At 41.1% G+C, this 17,912-nt stretch overlaps 2 protein-coding genes across 4 annotated transcripts in view; both read left to right on the top strand.

Annotated features, from left to right (window-relative positions):
* The window catches only part of LOC129816662 (methyl-CpG-binding domain protein 5-like), a 48,271-nt gene extending 45,355 nt beyond the window's left edge, over positions 1–2,916 (top strand). The window contains exon 10 of one of the 2 annotated variants that reach the window (XR_008753585.1): positions 133–147. Coding sequence is in view for 1 of the 2 variants with exons in the window: in XM_055871415.1 (XP_055727390.1) it covers positions 133–195 (63 nt within the window). In the remaining variant the exon portion in view is untranslated. Of the gene's footprint in view, positions 1–132 lie in introns of both variants that reach the window. The other variant, XM_055871415.1, reaches the window with a different exon arrangement.
* A 439-nt stretch (positions 2,917–3,355) lies between these two features.
* On the top strand, positions 3,356–14,150 carry LOC129816664 (enhancer of polycomb homolog 2-like). 2 transcript variants are annotated; one of them, XM_055871418.1, is made up of 14 exons: positions 3,356–3,779; positions 4,770–4,929; positions 5,288–5,433; positions 5,607–5,813; positions 6,407–6,555; positions 7,280–7,415; positions 7,676–7,888; positions 8,012–8,095; positions 8,293–8,441; positions 8,644–8,969; positions 9,486–9,622; positions 9,794–9,944; positions 10,139–10,418; positions 12,843–14,150. In XM_055871418.1, exons 1-14 carry the CDS (start codon positions 3,627–3,629, stop codon positions 12,913–12,915), a joined length of 2,364 nt encoding a protein of 787 aa, XP_055727393.1. In that variant the 5' UTR covers positions 3,356–3,626; the 3' UTR covers positions 12,916–14,150. The 2 variants fall into 2 exon arrangements, with proteins under 2 accessions (XP_055727393.1, XP_055727392.1); XM_055871417.1 differs by having other exon boundaries at positions 8,012–8,119.
* The last annotated feature ends 3,762 nt before the right edge of the window (positions 14,151–17,912 follow it).

Raw genomic sequence — 17,912 nt, 5'->3', positions numbered from 1 at the left:
TGGGTAGATTCATAGTATTTGGTTATGTACACACCTTTCTAGACATGACCTTTGGGTGCCCAAATGTGTGTGAGTCTACAGTCTCTAAAGATGGTGTTCCATTTTTATTTCCTAATTTCTTTGGCGCACCAGATGTCACAGAGAGACCGACAAGTCAAGACCCCTAAACCCAAGAGGAGGAAGATCTCCAGATGACAGTGAATGTGTGGATCTGTTACTTCAGTGGCCTTCTGAGTAGCGGTCCATCTAGCCAATGGGTTTCATTGTAGCCGATGTGGAACCGCTAGCTAGTTAGCTGTGTGTGCATTAGACGCGACCATTGTCCACTCTGTTAAATCAGCTTGGTACTTAGTCGAAATGGATTGGTGTACAATTAGTCAACACCCCTTCCACCGTGACCACCACCAAGACACTGACAGTGAAAGAAGTACAAGAAAGGGTGGAGGAACCTAGCTGCAAAATAATCGCTATGATATATTCACTGCTAGCTTGTCCTTATATAGAATCTCATCCTTTTCCATATGAGGAAATTGTTGGTACAAATATTTCTGATGCATTTTAGATGTACAATAGACAAAGGAAAACAGTACATTATATTCAGTGATTTAATTGTATATATTGTTCAGTATTATCATAGATGAGTTGATCTACTGCTCATTTTCTAATGTACATGTCTATCTTCCATGTTTTTATGTTGCACAAAACAGTGCGGCCAGAGATTTCTTTTTTCAAAAGAAAAGCAGCATAAAGGCATTTTTCTACAGATCTATTGAAACATGCATCAAACCGCAGAAGGATTAGGAACATTTGAACTTCAACAGACACTATTTTCAGTAAGGATGTTCTTCTCCTGCTGGAAAGGCATACAGAGTCCCAAGAAAAGTAAACTGGTAGATTTGAAGATGGACACTGTGGGTCTATCTGAACATAGAGAGACATGCAAATACTTTCTCTTATGTTTTTATCCAAGAAAAGAAAAAGCCATCAAGGGAAGGAGTCTAAAAAATGCCTCTAAGTTAAATTATATTTACTCCCAAAGTAAAAATGTATTTTCTCTGAATATTTTTGATACAGATTTTCTGTGTTATATCTGCCAAATGACTTTAATTGTGAGTGTTTTGTGTTCATTTAAAAAAAAAAAGGGTAAGTTATTGTAAAGTATAAACAAATTTGTGGTATACATGCATTCTGAAACTTAAGTATTCAATATTAACAGTTGTAATATATGGTTCTGTCACTAGTGTTTAATTTACAATTAAGTTAATATTTAAATGGTGCAAATCATGTAATTTGAGCATTGCTCTGTTTTTGTGTTGTTTTTTTTAAATATATATATACTCTTGAATGTGTCATTTTCAAGTGTCAAAATGCCTTATTGGATGAACTGCACATTTACAGTTCAGAAGAGATCAGTATTATACGCATTGGTTTTCTTTGCTCTGAAAAACAAGTTTAAACGACCCAAGAAAGTATGAGAGTGAACTTTGATTTGAGCCTTATATCCAATGCTATAACCCCCAGCTGCCAAAGCTATGCCCCATCACAAGTTGGGACTTTTAGTTTATATTATTTACCTTTTTAATACTCTATTGAATAGGTGGCCTTAATTTAGTTGATTTTCATTGTTTTTGTTGCTTTTGTACTTTATTATTTATTTATGAACCCCATATTTATTTGTAGATTTGTTACATTGCATTAAAATGGTTACTTAGCAATAATACTAAGAGTTGTACACTCTGAAAAGCCTTTATAGTGTTATATTTTTCTCTTAACAAATTAACAGCCTATATATGGATAAATATTCAGTCAGTGGTTTTTAAATATGAATTTATATATTTGTGTTTATTTATGAAGTGTAATTTCTTTGGGATGCTTGTATGTGCATATAGTGTTTTTTTTTCTTCTTACTCGTGTCAAAACTGAGTATATACCCACAGCCTGAAGACATTTTTAAATGTTTATATTAAATGAGTGAACTTAATTTTCTGTACTTTATACCCTGACTCAGGAGGTGAACCTTCTGATTTGATCGGTCTTGGGTAAATCTGAAATTGTAAAACTGAAATGTTCTTGATAAGTTTGTCCAAAAATGTTGTATTTGAAATACAATATCAAGTCATCTGTATTCAATTGTAACAGAACAACAGGTCATCCTAAAATGTAATCGCTAGGTGACCAAGTGTTAATACAAGTGTCATCAACATTATATCCATCTTGTTTATAATTATTTAATTTAGCACTCTTACTCCTAAAATATGAAGAGCTCACCACTAGTTCATGGACTAAGTAAATCATGTTAAATGTTGTATTCCATTTCAAATTACTTGGCTAACACTAGGCCTATTTATCATGAAAGTATTATGAGTTACATTCCATAAAAATGATTTAGGTCTTCCATTTTCAACTTTTTGTCTACTGCAATGATCTTGAGTGATTGTGTTTATATGGAATAAATGTTTTGCCATCTTGTTAAAAAAAAACATTGTTTGAATTAGCTTTTTATTGAATGTTTTTTTCCATGTCATTTTGTGATCTTTATTTCAGGACATACGGTACAAGCTGAGTGGCCCACATTGGTTTTATGGTGTGAAAAAAAAAAAGTAAAGTATTTTTATTTTAAGTCATTTGGCATTTTAACAGTCACAATGTGGCACCAACATTGAAGTATATTTTGTACTTGAAGTTCTTATAGTTTTTAATATCTTTCTGCATACATAACAGCTGTAGCATCTCCCCTTTCTGCTTCTCCAGCAGAAATGTTTCACATTTTTAAAAAAAGTGTGCCTGAAATTACAGGCAGTGGAAGGTGGCTATTATGCTTCGTTCAAAATCTTTCCATTGTGTTTGTTCCATAGGGATGTACAGATTTGACAAAGTATTGCATTAATTTTGCAATAAAATTATGTATTCTATCAACTGTGGTTTGTGATTTTTTTATAGTCTCTTCCAGTCCTTTTATCAAGTTTCCCCTTAAAGCAACTAACTACAACACACCTACCCTAATTCACTTCAAATCCAAACACATCTGTATTTTACATTGCCAGTGTAAAATATGTTATATTTTGTATATTCAAGGACACTTAAGTGATCTGTAAATTGTTCAACTACCCTCTTTGCAACTTTTGAAATGATAGGCAGAAATGTTATTGAGCATACTGGGCTGAGTGTTTGGGATAAGTGAACAATCCCCATGTTATATGTTTTTCCAACAACTAAAAAGTAATACTTAACTAGGCAAAATTCAAAGTGTGGTGGTTTGCATGCATAGTCATTAAAACCATGTTACATGATTTCTTCATGCGCGTTGTATGAGATGCGCGCGCAACACCAGGGCCCATGTTTTTCAGATGTGTCGCGCTGGCTGTCGGGATTGCTCAGACGCTGTGAACATGTCCGCCATGTTTTCCATGGCACTGGGAGTGGATCAACCGAGAAAAATAGCTTCTAAATCCATGTGAACGCGACCAGAAATGGCTTTTCACATTGAATTTCGACCGAATGAGAACCAATGAATCCTTCTATTGTGGAAACAGCGGAGTCCCTTGTGGATTTATACCGAATTTGAGCGAATTCGGGCGGGATACATGTTTTCTTCGCATTCAATGTGATTGCGATAGGGGCCAACAATGAGTAAACTATCGTTCCGAGCGCGAGCGCTAGACGCCGCCAAACCTCTCCCCATATACCGCAACAAAGACCTTCCAGACCTAAATGACTGCGTTTCGATCAACCGGGCTGTGCCACAAATGCCTACGGGGATGGAAAAAGAAGAAGAATCGGTAAGAAAACGTTTTAAAATTGAGATCTCTTAAAAAATATTTCAGGTGCACAGCAGGGCGATTGTATTCTTGATGCGTTTACGCAACGTCTTGTGCGTATGTTCTGTCTATGCCGAGGGTCCTTCATTTCACGCTCGTTGCGTAGTAAATCGTGGTCTTTACGCCAATATATACTCTCATAGCGTAAACAACGAGGCTTCTGTATGATTGGCGACGCTTTCTTCGACTAGTGACGTGAATGATTTTACGCAAATTTTCTTGGTTGCTATTGATAACAAACAGGCATGCGTTGTCGTAACAAGTTAGCGTAGCTAACATTAGCAAGCTAATTTACAGTGAGTTTCTTATCCAACTGTATATGTCTGAAGTAGGTAATTAAATAAAGTGACTACTGTATACTAGTTGGCTAACGGTTAGTTAACTTGGGTTAACTCTAGCTAGCTGTCTTTACTAAGTAACTAACAGGAGATGTATGGGTGGCAGATGGCTATAGGCGCCGTAAAAGAACCTTGGCCCACTTGTTAGACTAGCAGGGTAGCTAGCTACTTCTGTCTTTGATCTCTATTCTTGTTACATCAATGCAGATGTAGTATTGCCTGCAGTCAAACCGCAATGAAAGAATCCTACACCTTTCAAATTGTTGCAGGAGGTTTCATCACCATGCTGCAAGCCGCTATTGGTTTGCCTGTGCAGCTGAGCTGCCAATGAACCCAGGGCATACAGAGTGTTATTTGCAGACAAAACGGTCTTGTCTGCCCTCCGTTTGTACAGTATATGAAAGGCAGCCTCTTGCATTCATGCTATGCAAACATGGGATTTATTTCGTTTAAAATACAGACAGGCCAGTTACAAAGTAAACACATTAAGATAATCTCATCATTCTTTCTCTCCCTTACTCTATCTGGTTCTTCCTCTGTCTCACTCTCTCGCTTTCTGAATTGTGCAAATATAGGGTTTCAAAGAAATAGAATATTTCTCTCCCTCTCTCAGGAGCACCATCTCCAGAGGGCCATCTCTGCTCAGTCGGTTTTCAGGGAGAAAAAGGAGAACATGGTCATCCCGGTGCCTGAGGCAGAGAGCAACATCACTTACTACGACCGCCTCTACAAAGGAGAACTCAGGATCCCCAAACAGCTCTTCCACATCCAGCGTCAGTAGCATTTTCTTGGAAGCAGCCTCTGTAGGCTAGACCCCCTCCAATCCAACTGTCTAACACGCACGCATATTGACTCAGAGGACAAATGTCGACAAGCTATCAAATAGTTTCTGAAAGGTTGCGTGGCAAATCTGAATAGTGACTCTTTGACCAGCTAGCTAGTACATATTTGACTGTCTTTTAGCCAAGGTTACAGAACAATTGATGTCAGTTGTTACCACATCACTTTCACAAGATGAAATCTGTCCAGCAGCCGACCAACTGTAATTGGTTAAAGAGGCCCTACACTAAAGCATTTGCACCAAGAAAGCCTTTGCTGACTTCATTTTATCCTCTCTTCCTCCTCTCACAGCCCTGGGTCTGGACAATGAGCAGCCAGACTATGACATGGACTCAGAGGATGAGATTCTCCTCAACAGACTCAACCGCAAGATGGAAATCAAACCCATACAGTTTGAGACCATGGTGGACAGGTTGGAGAAAGCCAGCACAAATCAGGTAACATAACACCCTCCGCCTGGACCAGCAGCAATTGTGTTATCTAAAGAGGTTCTCTGTGTTAATAAAAGATTAACCTGGTTGTAATGCTGCTTTAAGAGGCGTTTGCTCTGGAAAATAATCAAGAGAAACGTTGTAATAAACTAAACTTTCATCTCATCGTCTTCTCACAGATGGTCACTATCACAGAGGCCAAACTGCTGCTGAACGAGGATGACTACCTCCTGAAGGCGGTGTATGACTACTGGGTGAGGAAGAGGAAGAACTGCCGGGGCCCGTCGCTCATCCCCCTCATCAAGTTGGAGAAGAGGGACGGCTCCACCAACAACGACGCCTACGTGGCATTCAGACGACGCACAGAGAAGATGCAGACCAGGAAGGTGAGGAATTAGAATCACATGGCTTGGACTGAAGTGTCTCCTCGCACTTAGATTATATGCAGTTTCAGTATTAGGCGATCATTTGCTGCTCTTTCCGTCTGTGATGACCTTCATTGTAGCAACTCTTATTTTTTTATTTTTTTTATTTTACTAGGCAATTAAGTTAATAACAAATTCTTATTTACAATGACGGCAAAACCCTAACCCGGACGACACTGGGCCAATTGTGTGCTGTCCTATGGGACTCCCAATCATGTCCGGTTGAATCGAACCAGGGTCTGTAGTGACGCCTCTAGCACTGAGACGCAGACCGCTGCGCCACTCAGGAGCCCCACTCAGGAGCCCCATTGTGAAGGAAAACTTTTAAAAATTGTTTTTGTTCTATCAAGGCTTGTAGCCTTGCACAATTTAATTATTAATTGAATCATGTTGCATGTGATTTGTTTCATGTTAGCTACAATATGTTGTCGCCCCTGTAATGTGCTCCAAGCATTTTCATGTCTCCCTGTACCCTTACTCACTCAGGTCTCCTATGTAGGCTTGATGATCCTGAGGGTTGGTATAGTTGTTTGACCATGTCTCTCGATGTTTAGAACCGTAAGAATGATGAGGCGTCCTATGAGAAGATGTTGAAGCTGAGGAGGGAGTTCAGCCGGACGGTCACCATCCTGGAGATGATCAAGCGGAGGGAGAAGAGCAAGAGAGAGCTGCTGCACCTCACCCTGGAGGTGGTGGAGAAAAGGTGAGCCTTTAAAGCATTGGAGGGGGGTGTTGTGAGATTGCAGTCTGCCTTATTGGTGCCCTGTTTCTCACAATGCGCGTGTGACTGTAGCCTGTGTCCTGCTAGTGGTGCATGGAGGAACCCAGCAGGGTTTCCTGTGTAAGAGCAGGCTACAGGTCATGCTGAGTGGTCATTGTTGGCACGGGCTGCAGGTCATGCCGAGTGGTCATTGTCGGAGCGGGCTGCAGGTCATGCCGAGTGGTCATTGTCGGAACGGGCTGCAGGTCATGCCGGGTGGTCATTGTCGGAGCGGGCTGCAGGTCATGCCGGGTGGTCATTGTCGGAGCGGGCTGCAGGTCATGACGAGTGGTCATTGTCGGAGCGGGCTGCAGGTCATGCCGAGTGGTCATTGTCGGAGCGGGCTGCAGGTCATGCCGGGTGGTCATTGTCGGAGCGGGCTGCAGGTCATGCCGGGTGGTCATTGTCGGAGCGGGCTGCAGGTCATGCCGGGTGGTCATTGTCGGAGCAGGCTGCAGGTCACCTAGTTTCTAACACTGTAACACACTACTAGTCCCGGTGCTGAAAGAAAAGGCTTGTCTCGGCCTGTTCTCTCATGTTGACTGTGAATACCGTCAGTCAATATGAATGATGGTGAAGTTACGGCTGCCTATTTTATTTATTTTTAATTCCCCCCTTGTATATTGAATGAATGTATTCTTATTATTTATGTGTTGTTTCCGTGTAGATATCAGATGGGTGACTTTACGGGTGAAGTCCTCAGTGAGGTGACAGCCCCTTTGGCTGAGAAGTCCGTCTACACAGTTCCAATCACTGTAACCAACGGAAACCGCCATAACCACAAAGCTGATATCAAAATCAAGGTAATATTAGGGCTTCTGTCAACCATAACATTACCTCTTTACTCTTTACTTTTACCTGGGGGGGGGGGGTTACATTTGACCATCAAGCAGTTCAGAATAGGGAGATGCTGGAGGATGAAACCTGCATCACACTGATTACATTTCAAGAAATTGAGTGCAGCAATGAACTCTTCTCACTCTGATCATTTGACTATGAAGAAATCTTGTCTGTGTGGCTCTGACACTTAACGACCTTTAACTCCACTGTCTTTCTCTTTCAGACGCACAAGTCAGGTGGTCTCCAGCACCATGGGTACCACCACGTCTCGGTGAAGGACGAGGATCCCTTTGACTTTGTCAGACCAAAGAAAAAGTACACCAGGCGGGAACCTCTGTGCCGCCCCGGCAGGCCTGCCAAGCGCCAGCACATCGTTAACAAGGCCGATATTAAACAGTATGACTTCCACAGCTCTGGAGAGGAGGACTACCCGCTGGTCAGTACCTCTGAGAACAGGGTCCTGATGATAATATCATATTGAAGAAGTTCATGCGTTATGACATATTTAGTTTGTGTGCAAGTGTGCCTTTTATAGTGTTGGTTTTGTCTTCTCCTTCAGTCTCCACCATCAGAACCGGACGAGGAGAATGATCCAGATGGAACGTTTGCCTTCAGAAGGAAAGCAGGATGCCATTACCGTGCTGTGAGTCTCACTGCAATCACAACTGTAATTAAAGTATATTCTCTCACATTCATTTGCAATTCCACACATTATTAGTATCGGTGGTAATATTGTGCTATTGGGTCTAGTCTGTGGCTAAGGTGGTATTTGGTCCTGTCTGTATGTCACTGTGGTAGCTAGCCTAAATGAGTAACGGTTTCCTCTGCCTGTCTCTCCAGCCCTGTTTGGACCAGACCTCTGGCCTCCTGTGGGATCACCCTGAGTTGGCAGGGCTGGATGCTCTGCGGCATCGTCAGTCCCTCACCGCCCTCTCTGTACCCCAACGTTGTGTGGGACTGGCCCGTAGGAGGGTGGGCCGAGGTGGCAGGTACGTCACAGCATACCTCTCACACTGCGTCCACTTATTCTCCTTTGAAATATTTGTCTTTGCTGTCTTCTGTTCAGATAGTTATGCTATAGGTTAGGTATATTGTAGGTTAGGTATTTATCGTGACTTTGATTTAAGTCTATTCATCAATGTTAACTCACATTATGATTTATCAGAATGAATGTTTCTCTTCTTCTCTCAGGGTCCTGTTGGATCGGGCATCGTCAGACCTGGATGGAGTACTGAAGCAGCTAGACTCAGACGTCTTCAGCTCCTCCTTCCCTAACGGCCTTTCTGCGGTTCCAGAGCTATCGGACCACCAGGTACCCTCACAGAACCATCGAACTATGCCTGGCTCTGCATCCTCGCTGACAGACCTTCTGAGCAACATTCAAGCCCTGAGGTGGCGCTTTTTCAGACCTAGGTCCACCCAGGGTGACGGCAGTGGGGAAGGCAGGACGGGTAGACCTTCCATGGACAACAGGTTGTCTGGAGGGCTGTTTGTCCACACCAAGAACAGTGGCTCAGGTGAGCTTCTCCTCAACACCATAGCGAAGGTCCATCTTCCACTTTCCAAGCCACTACCAAACATAATTTAACACATTTGGTTTTTCTGTTAATTTTCACATTGTGGTTTTGTTTTCTTGTCAGCCCCCCTGGTCTTCCTCACATTTCTCTACAGAAACTGTTCTCAGAACTGCCAGGAAGGGTTGATTCACAACTCCCAGTCAGAAATTATTTGTTCAGGGAAGTGGAAAGACTGCCACTGAACTGTAGCATGTTAGGAGCTTGCATATTGAGGAACTGGCCTCCTGATTCTGTTTGCAATTTCCTTTGCCGCTTCTTCTCTCTGACCCCTAGTGTTAAGGAGTGGCACCGCAGGCAGTCTTCATCTCCTCACCATATCCTCCTCCCTTCAAGGATGCTGTATTAGTCTGCTAGTCTTCCCTCCCTCGTTGCTTTGTACACCACCTTAGTATATGTATTGGTCTCTCTTATCTTTGTTGTTCTTAGTCTGATGGCCTTGATCTCCTGTATCTGCAGGTGGCATCACAGAGGAACAATACCAGGTCCATCAGCAGGCTCTGGCCCAGATGCAGAAACAGCAGCTGGCTCAACTGCAGCTGAAAGCTCCTCCTCCCCAGCAGCATTTCTCACTGCCCGAGCGACAAAACACACAGGTACACAGTCTTTCACCCCTTACACAGCACTCCTAATGACTTCAGTCCAGTCAGTGGGGCAGAATGCATTTTCATTTAATGTGTTGATAGGTTTCAAACAGCTCCAAGTGTGTTTGGATGACTGCTTTGGCTGTGTTCTGTTCTAAAGACTGTCATTATATTGTGTTGTAGACTGCTGGCTCCACTGACTGCATCATATCAAAGACTCTTGACTCGGCCGGTGCCCATTTTGCTGCGTCAGCTGTGATCAGTGCTCCAGGCCAGGTCAACAATGAGAACAAACCAGACAACACCAGCGTCAACGGGGTCGTCCAGCCTTTAGGTCTGCTTCAGAATATATCATACATTTGAAATCTATGGACTACTCTCTGATATTATTTTGTTGTTGGGTTCCGTAGAGGAATTGAGTTATTGCTAAATGACCATCCCACTTCATTAATTCACATTTTAAGATATGTGCTTATTCGGGCAATAGGCCTACTCAGGTTTGACGGTGTCATATCACCTCTCCTGCAGGGACCTCCAGACCTCCTCACTCCACCAGCACATCCCAGGGCGGCACAGGGTTGGACAGGTCAGGTCGGACCCCCTCCAGCGGTGGCCCTCTGCTCCCTGCTTCCCACTCGACTGCACCCCAGTCTCTGCCCAATCACCGGGGCCACGGCAGCGCTGTCTCCCCTGCCCACCACCACAACAACGCCCGGCCCTCACCGTCTGCCTTGAAGCTGGCTACCATGGCCGCAAGCAGCCTAGAGCGCGTGCCCAAGGTGACGCCAGCCATCGGCAGCATGGCCAGGTAAGACCTTTTAATTTCTTCTTTCATTTAGAATGGCTGATATACACTACCAGTCAAAAGTTTGGACACAGCTACTCATTCAAGGGTTTCTATTTTTTACTGTTTCTACATTGTAGAATAATAGTGAAGACATCAAAACTATGAAATAACACATGGAATCATGTAGTAACCCAAAAAGTGTTAAACAAATCAAAATATATTTGAGATTTTAGATTCTTCAAAGTCTTTGCCTTGATGGCTGCTTTGCACACTCTTGGCATTCTCTCAACCAGCTTCATGAGATAGTTCCCTGGAACACATTTCAATTAACAGGTGTGCGTTAAGTTAATTTGTAGAATTTCTTTCCTTAATGTGTTTGAGCCAATCAGTTGTGTTGTGACAAGGTAGGGGTGGTATACAGAAGATATCCCTATTTGGTAAAAGACCAAGTCCATATTATGGCAAGAACAGCTCGAATAAGCGAAGAGAAAATACAGACCATCATTACTTTAAAACATGAAGATCTGGAAAATGTCAAGAATTTTGAAAATTTCTTAATGTGCAGTCTCAAAAACCACCAAGAGCTATGATGAAACTGTCTCTCATGAGGACCGCCACAGGAAGGAAGACCCAGAGTCACCTCTGATGCAGAGGATAAGTTCATTAAAGTTACCAGCCTCAGAAATTGCAGCCCAAATAAATGCTTCACAGAGTTAAAGTAACAGACACATCATCTCAACATCAACTGTTCAGAGGAGACTGCGTGAATCAGGCCTTCGTGGTCGAATTCCTGCAAAGAAACCACTACTAAAGGACACCAATAAGAAGAAGAGACTTGCTTGGGCCAAGAAACATGATTGACATTAGACCAGTGGAAATCTGTCCTTTGGTCTGATGAGTCCAAATTTGAGATTTTTGGTTCCAACCGTTGTCTTTGTGAGATGCAGAGTAAGTGAACGGATGATCTCTGCATGTGTGGTTCCCACCGTGAAGCATGGAGGTGGTGGTGTTGGGGTGCTTTGCTAGTAACACTGTCTGTGATATATTTAGAATTCAAGGCAAACTTACCCAGCATGTCTACCACAGCATTCTGCAGCGATCTGCCATCCCATCTGGTTTGGGCTTAGTGGAACTATCATTTGTTTTAACAGGACAATGACCCAAACACACCTCAAGGCTATTTGATCAAAAAAGAGCCACTAGAGCTAAATAACATTCTGTAATGTTCACAACCACATATACTTTGAACTCGTGAAAAGTGGGAGATGCTGTCAAGAAACACTGGCATATTTTATCAACGGACCCAGCTTTGCCAGCTGAATTTAAGAATCCACCACTTATTGTATATAGGAGAGCTCGCAGTTTACACAATAAATTGGTCCATGCCAACTGCCAGCCACAAAAGAAAATCAGCCAGGCTCTTTTATGGCCTCTTCCGAATGGCAGCTATAAATGCAGAGGTTGCGCACAGTGCAACAATATGAAGTGTGAATATTTCTGCCACCCACATACAGGAAAACAGTTCCAAATAAATGCCATTATGTGCTCCACCTCCCATGTTATCTAAATTATTAAATGTCAATGTGGCCTGTGATATATATATATATATATTTTTTTTTTATATATAAAGATTTTGTGGCATAGAGAAAGTTTATCAGACAGGGGAGGTGATACTAATAATACTCTGAGCAAAATAGAATGTTTTTAGATTTTCACCCTCCAGACATTATTTCCTAAAGGTCTTAATGATGAAATGCCTGTGTATGTTATGTTGTAAATTTGAACATGAATTATACCCCTATTTCAGATTTACTTTGTTTTTCTTGCGCGGTTCACTGTGATTTATGAAAACTTGCTTGGTAGGTCATGTCCTCATTGTGGTTTTACAGACGTGTTAAATACGTTTTATGTACACACTTTATTTTAATATTTATGAAATGCATATTGTTATATTTGATAGAGTAGAGGGAAAATAAATACGTACTAACCCCATTCGATGCGTGGAACGGATGTGGGTGGGGCTAGGTCTACATAAGGGTGCTAATTTAAAAACTCACAAAAGCCCTGACGAAGGCCGTGAAGCTGATACGTAATGCTTATTATCACTGCTTTTTAATATCGAGCAGTGTGCCGGGTTCTTTTTTTCTCGTTTTATTCAACTGTTACCATGCACCTGCAAAAAGATAGCTCAGATGTGAGTGCCTTTTTAAATTAAGAATCTAAAATATGTTGATTTGTTTAACACTTTTGGGGGGTTTCTACATGATTCCATATGTGTTATTTCATAGTTTTGATGTCTTCATTATATATAGAAAAACCCTTGAATGAGTACGTGCGTCAACTTTTGACTGGTACTGTACATAACTTGTGTTTTTAATTTTCCAGGCATACCAATTTTGCTTTTTATCTGAACAATGACTGACTATATTTCTTACTTTTTTTCAGGGATAATCACGAACTGGAGAGACTTGCGTTGAACGGTATTTCAGAGACCACAGTACCAATGGAGGTGACATAACCTCGTCCCTTCCTCCTCCCCTCAGACCGGTGAATGTGACAAACTAACTCGCCTCCGCTAGGAAGAATGCAAGCCCCAGCCACCAGAGGGCAAGCATATACAAGGACCTATACAGAATCGAGCATATCAAAATACTATAACAAATTTGTCTATTATAAATGTACATTTTGTAAATTGGGAATATCACTAACTTGTAAAATAGTATATTTGTATCATTGGTATGTTTCTTTTTTTCTGTTACTTGAATTCTAGCGAATTTGTCATCATGCTTTTGCACTTGAAAATGCAAAAAAAAATGTACATGTAAAAAAGCAAAAAAAAATACATTTTTGTTGTTGGGATCATGAGCATGAACCACGGATCCTGTATCACTCGTTTTCACTATTTATTTTGCAATGTTTACATTTTTGTATCTCTAAAGAGGAAATGAATCCACAAAATGTGGACATTGGTGTTGCTAGCATATTTTATTATTGTGCTTTTTTTTCTGAAGATGGAGAAATTATCCTGATTTTTGATTTGGTTTCACAAATTGAATAGATATGGTCTTTTTGTAAGTAATGTTAGATTAGTAATGGTATTTTCCCCTTCAGACAATTTATTTTCTGTTACTTTGTCAGTTGTAACAGAAATTTGTCTTTTTAATTCTGTTTTTTATTTTTTCATTCGATGCAGAATTTTCCAAAAACAGTGAAGAAATCTTAAATGTGCCATTTGCCATACAAACCTATTTATTTAAATTTACATTGAAATGACAAATAAATGCATCCTAAGATCTATCTGCAAATGTAAAGCAGGAAAACGTTTTTTTAAATAATATATTTGTCTTTTTAAACAGGTAGGGAGCCAATGAGGAGTACATATGAATTTTACCATTCTGTATGTAATGTATTTCGCGGTATAATCATTAAGATTACTTGGCAACTCTGTTGAATGACTAACCCTTTGGATTGGGGGGTGCAGATCAATGTTTTGGGGATTTTTTTTTCTCCCTTGGTGAAGGGGCAAGAAACATGTTGAAACGATGTCTGATGGTCGGTGCTTGACCTCTCCTGTAGATTAGTGTAGTTGATGTAGTGATTCCTGTACAGATATTAGAAATATGTTTAGATAATTATCTAGTGTTCATGCACTATTTCTTCAGACATACATGTTTCCCTGTTACTTGTTCTTGGAGGGTTTCAGAAAAAAGTGCAGGGAAATAAACATATCTATTCATATCAGTATATTAACTATTTTTCATCTTGTTTGAAATTTCTTCACCGAAGTGAGTTATGTATTTAGCCTTAAGTGAAGTTTTACTCAAAGTGATTGTATGCGTCTGCAACATCTGTTGCATCCTTCACTGCATTCTGAAATGTATTCCGAACAAGCTCAAGAGTGAGGTTTTAGTCATGTAAGGTAGGCCAACTAAAGACATGGACCAGCCTGGTCTCATAGACTAGACGTAACATAGTAGAGGTAAATTCGGGAAGCTCAAATTAGTATATGTTACGTTTGGTATGTTTACATAAGGCATGGTTACTTGAGGCAAAAACAAAAACAGAGTGGTTGGTCAGGTGTACAACTCTTAACATCTCGTGTTTGAATCTCATCAGGGACAGTTATAGCTAATTAGCAACTAGTTTTAGCTCCTTTGAAACTATTTAGCAGGTTAGCTAACCCTTCCCCTAGACTTAACCCCTAACCCAGCTATGTTATGTCTATGAGACCAGGCTGACAGGTTGAATGGACCCATTATTAGCATTGGGGAGATTAGAGGCCACCTCATTCATAGGAAACCCACTAGAGGGAAGCATTGGGTTGAGTGATTAGCTTTCAAAGGATCATATTTATCAAATAAGAAGCATGAGCTGGTGCACACCCAGAGGAATGTATTTTGTATCGAGGTGCTGACTAACTCTGAATAAACTGCAAGCTATAAAAAAAAAAATAGCTGAACATATATATATATAAACTCCCAGTAATTAATGGGTAAAACAACGTTTCGGCATCACTGTGCCTTAAAGGATCATATTGGACCATCAATTCTATTTTACACAGAAATGTATTATGTGGTGATGAGTTAAATTAGGGGACTAGGTGTATAACAACATTTGCAAAGTAATATCAATGGCAATAACTTATTTTATCGTTTATCAATATGATTTCACTACTGCTCCCAAAATTGCATAGGTGTCATGTTCGGGATGCAAGCACGTGATAAACTGCAACATCAGCATCCCCATCACTTGGGTGGACCTAGATGGGATTGACTGGACAGCATCAGCGCGACGAGCTTCAAATTGGTGGATGCTGGTTATGATGCAAGGCGCCGTCGTTGGATACGGGAATACTGGAAGTCTGAAGCAAATATTTGACCACGAAAATGGAAACTTGAACTCAAATCCATAACAGACCATTCAGCAAGCTATTTTTTAAAACTTGAATTCAGCCTACCACCAATTGTTTAATTGGCAGGAATGGACGCTCGAGATTGAATTTCAGCGAACCACAATGGAAATGAGTGGTTAACGTCACCTCTTCGAAGAAAACTGGTGTAAACTTCACGATACGCAGAGAAAGTTATTTGGGATATCTGTTTGGATATAACGTAGTACTGTGGACATTGCGGATGCTGCTGAGTGCGGTGTGAAAGTGATGTGCCGATTCAGGCCCTTGAACCAACAGAGGAGACAAATACATTCCGAAATTCAAGGGCGAAGATGCGGTGGTAATAACGGTGAGCAAAACAATTTGATAGAGCTAATGTTCATTGTGTAGTCTACAAACAAAGCCACGGTGCACAGGTGCTTATATTCACTCACAAATTCAGTTTGGCAAAATAAACGGTGATGTGTAAATTGATCATGGACATGGGTGGTGATTCATTGGGGCCTTAATGGGCAATTGTTTGGAATAATAATGGTGTAAACGCCAAAAGGGACCGACATTTTTATCAATAAATCCTTAACTCTGCTATCAATGGAAGCAAATCCAGTAATTTACTGCGGTCCAGAGAGCGGACGCTCATCCGCGCTTGTTTCCTTCTGAATTGCGTGCGCGAATACACAACACTTGACGTTATCGTGTGTTTTCTGGTAGGGAAACTGAGTTGGGTGCGCTCTCATGCACAGATAAAGACGACAGCTAGAAACAATTCCAAGCAAATAGTTTGGCGCACGCCTATTCAATCTTCCATAATCAAAATTGTACCAAATAATGTATTTCATTTTTGCGCCTTCTCAAAAAATAATTTGATATCATGGGAAGAGTGAGGCTGCAGAGGCTGCCATAGCCTAACGGTGGTGGTGTTTAACAAATGTTAAATTGTTTACATTCATGACATACAATCAAACACACACACATACAACTTCACAGCAATATCTAAGTGAGCTTGAGTTGACCCTTGTACTTTATTTGTATGTTTACCCTCTGTGCACACTCACAGGACTCTACACACTCACGCACAGTGACACTCCAACACAAACATTCACTTCATCATTTGCTCACACACGCATATGGTTTCATATGGCCTGACCAGTGTTTGCCTTCGCCCAGGGGAAGGTTGGGGGTATGGTTGCATACCCTCACACCTTCTACACCAGCTCCGACACTTGTCGGATGTGGCAGGGCTTGCAAACTATTACAGACTACAAAGGGAAGCACAGCCGTGAATGCATGGATCATTTGTAAAGTGGGGGAAGGGGGAAGTGTTAAGTAACCCACTCAAACACACACACAGACACACACACTTAGGCCTAGTCTTGTTCTTACTGTTTGTTCCACTAATTCAGATCGATACATAAATGAGATATTCACTAGAAGTCTAGAGTATCATGTAAAATAAAGGCATGCACCATGTAATCCTCTTATTCTTGCTCTGACATTTAGAGGTATTGATTTGCAGTATAATTTCAATGGTGTAACCTCATACAAAAACCTTCAACAAACTAACGTAGTCTTTCCCCACATCTTAGTCATTTGATAAATACCACCATGCACATATGGTTAGTTCCAAATGATATCCTGGACAGATAAAGACTACAGTACATATTATTTAAAAGGCAATAAATATAGTAAAAGTAAAACAGACTTTACATTCAGTAAGTTATAGTCGGAACCATGTGGAAGGATAGTTGATCTGCTTGGCTTGTGATGCACTGTGACGTTGAGGCTTGAAGAATTACGTTTTTTCTGCAGAGGGTCTTTGAGACAATTGTCTAATTGCTTATCAGAAAGAAGCTGATGATTTCATTGATATAATTGCAAAGCCTCAAACAGCTTCACACCGGTAGCAAATGAAATGAGAAATAAAAAGAACATGAATGATTAAACAGATACAGAGGATATACTGTATACATTATATTGAACTGAATGAATGATTCATTTGTATGTGTTATAGTTTAAAATACATTGTTGTAAACAATGACATGAGACTACATTGTGTCGGCTATTGAGGGGATAGACTTTCTTCACTATTAAAGCGAACAAGTTCAACCTTGTTTCAGTTCTGTTCCAGTCTGTGTGTTTTATAGGGGTGAAATAGTGCTGTGTCTTTCTTTACTATTGATAAATGTTCCCTCTAAACAGGGGCAGGAGCACAGTCTCTTGGGTAATTCTGTCTCCATGACGATGGAGGCTGGAGGTCATTAGAAATGATTGACAGGGGAGCAGAAGGTCACTGGCTGGAATCATCATCAACAATTACAAACACACAGACATACAGTTTCTGCACGTGCTCTTACACTAGCTATCCCTGACCAAGAGCAGGAGAGTGTATGGCTGGTCACATGCTGTACAGGTGTACGTCTGACGCCGCTTTCTCCCACAGCAACACATGAACTCTCCCTCTCTGCATCAGGTTTGCCAAAGGAGCATGTTGTCTTTACTTTCCCTAGGTGATGCAGAGAAGGTTTATTCTGCTGAAAGACGTTCCTAATCAGTCAGTCCTCCACCATAGTGATGTCCACAGCACACAATGAGAGCATGTTGATTTGTATGTATGTAACCGGTGT

This window comes from Salvelinus fontinalis, chromosome 19 (genome assembly GCF_029448725.1).
Source record: "Salvelinus fontinalis isolate EN_2023a chromosome 19, ASM2944872v1, whole genome shotgun sequence".
NCBI lineage: Eukaryota > Metazoa > Chordata > Actinopteri > Salmoniformes > Salmonidae > Salvelinus > Salvelinus fontinalis.
This window is presented reverse-complemented; position numbering and strand designations above follow the sequence as displayed.

Bases quoted from the DNA above. Each gene is read 5' to 3' on its own strand.
- LOC129816664 (XM_055871417.1), top strand. From the start codon at position 3,627: ATGAGTAAACTATCGTTCCGAGCGCGAGCGCTAGACGCCGCCAAACCT. The intron at 3,780-4,769 runs GTAAGAAAACGT...TCCCTCTCTCAG, and splicing joins TGGAAAAAGAAGAAGAATCG to GAGCACCATCTCCAGAGGGC. The intron at 8,442-8,643 runs GTACGTCACAGC...TTCTTCTCTCAG, and splicing joins AGGGTGGGCCGAGGTGGCAG to GGTCCTGTTGGATCGGGCAT.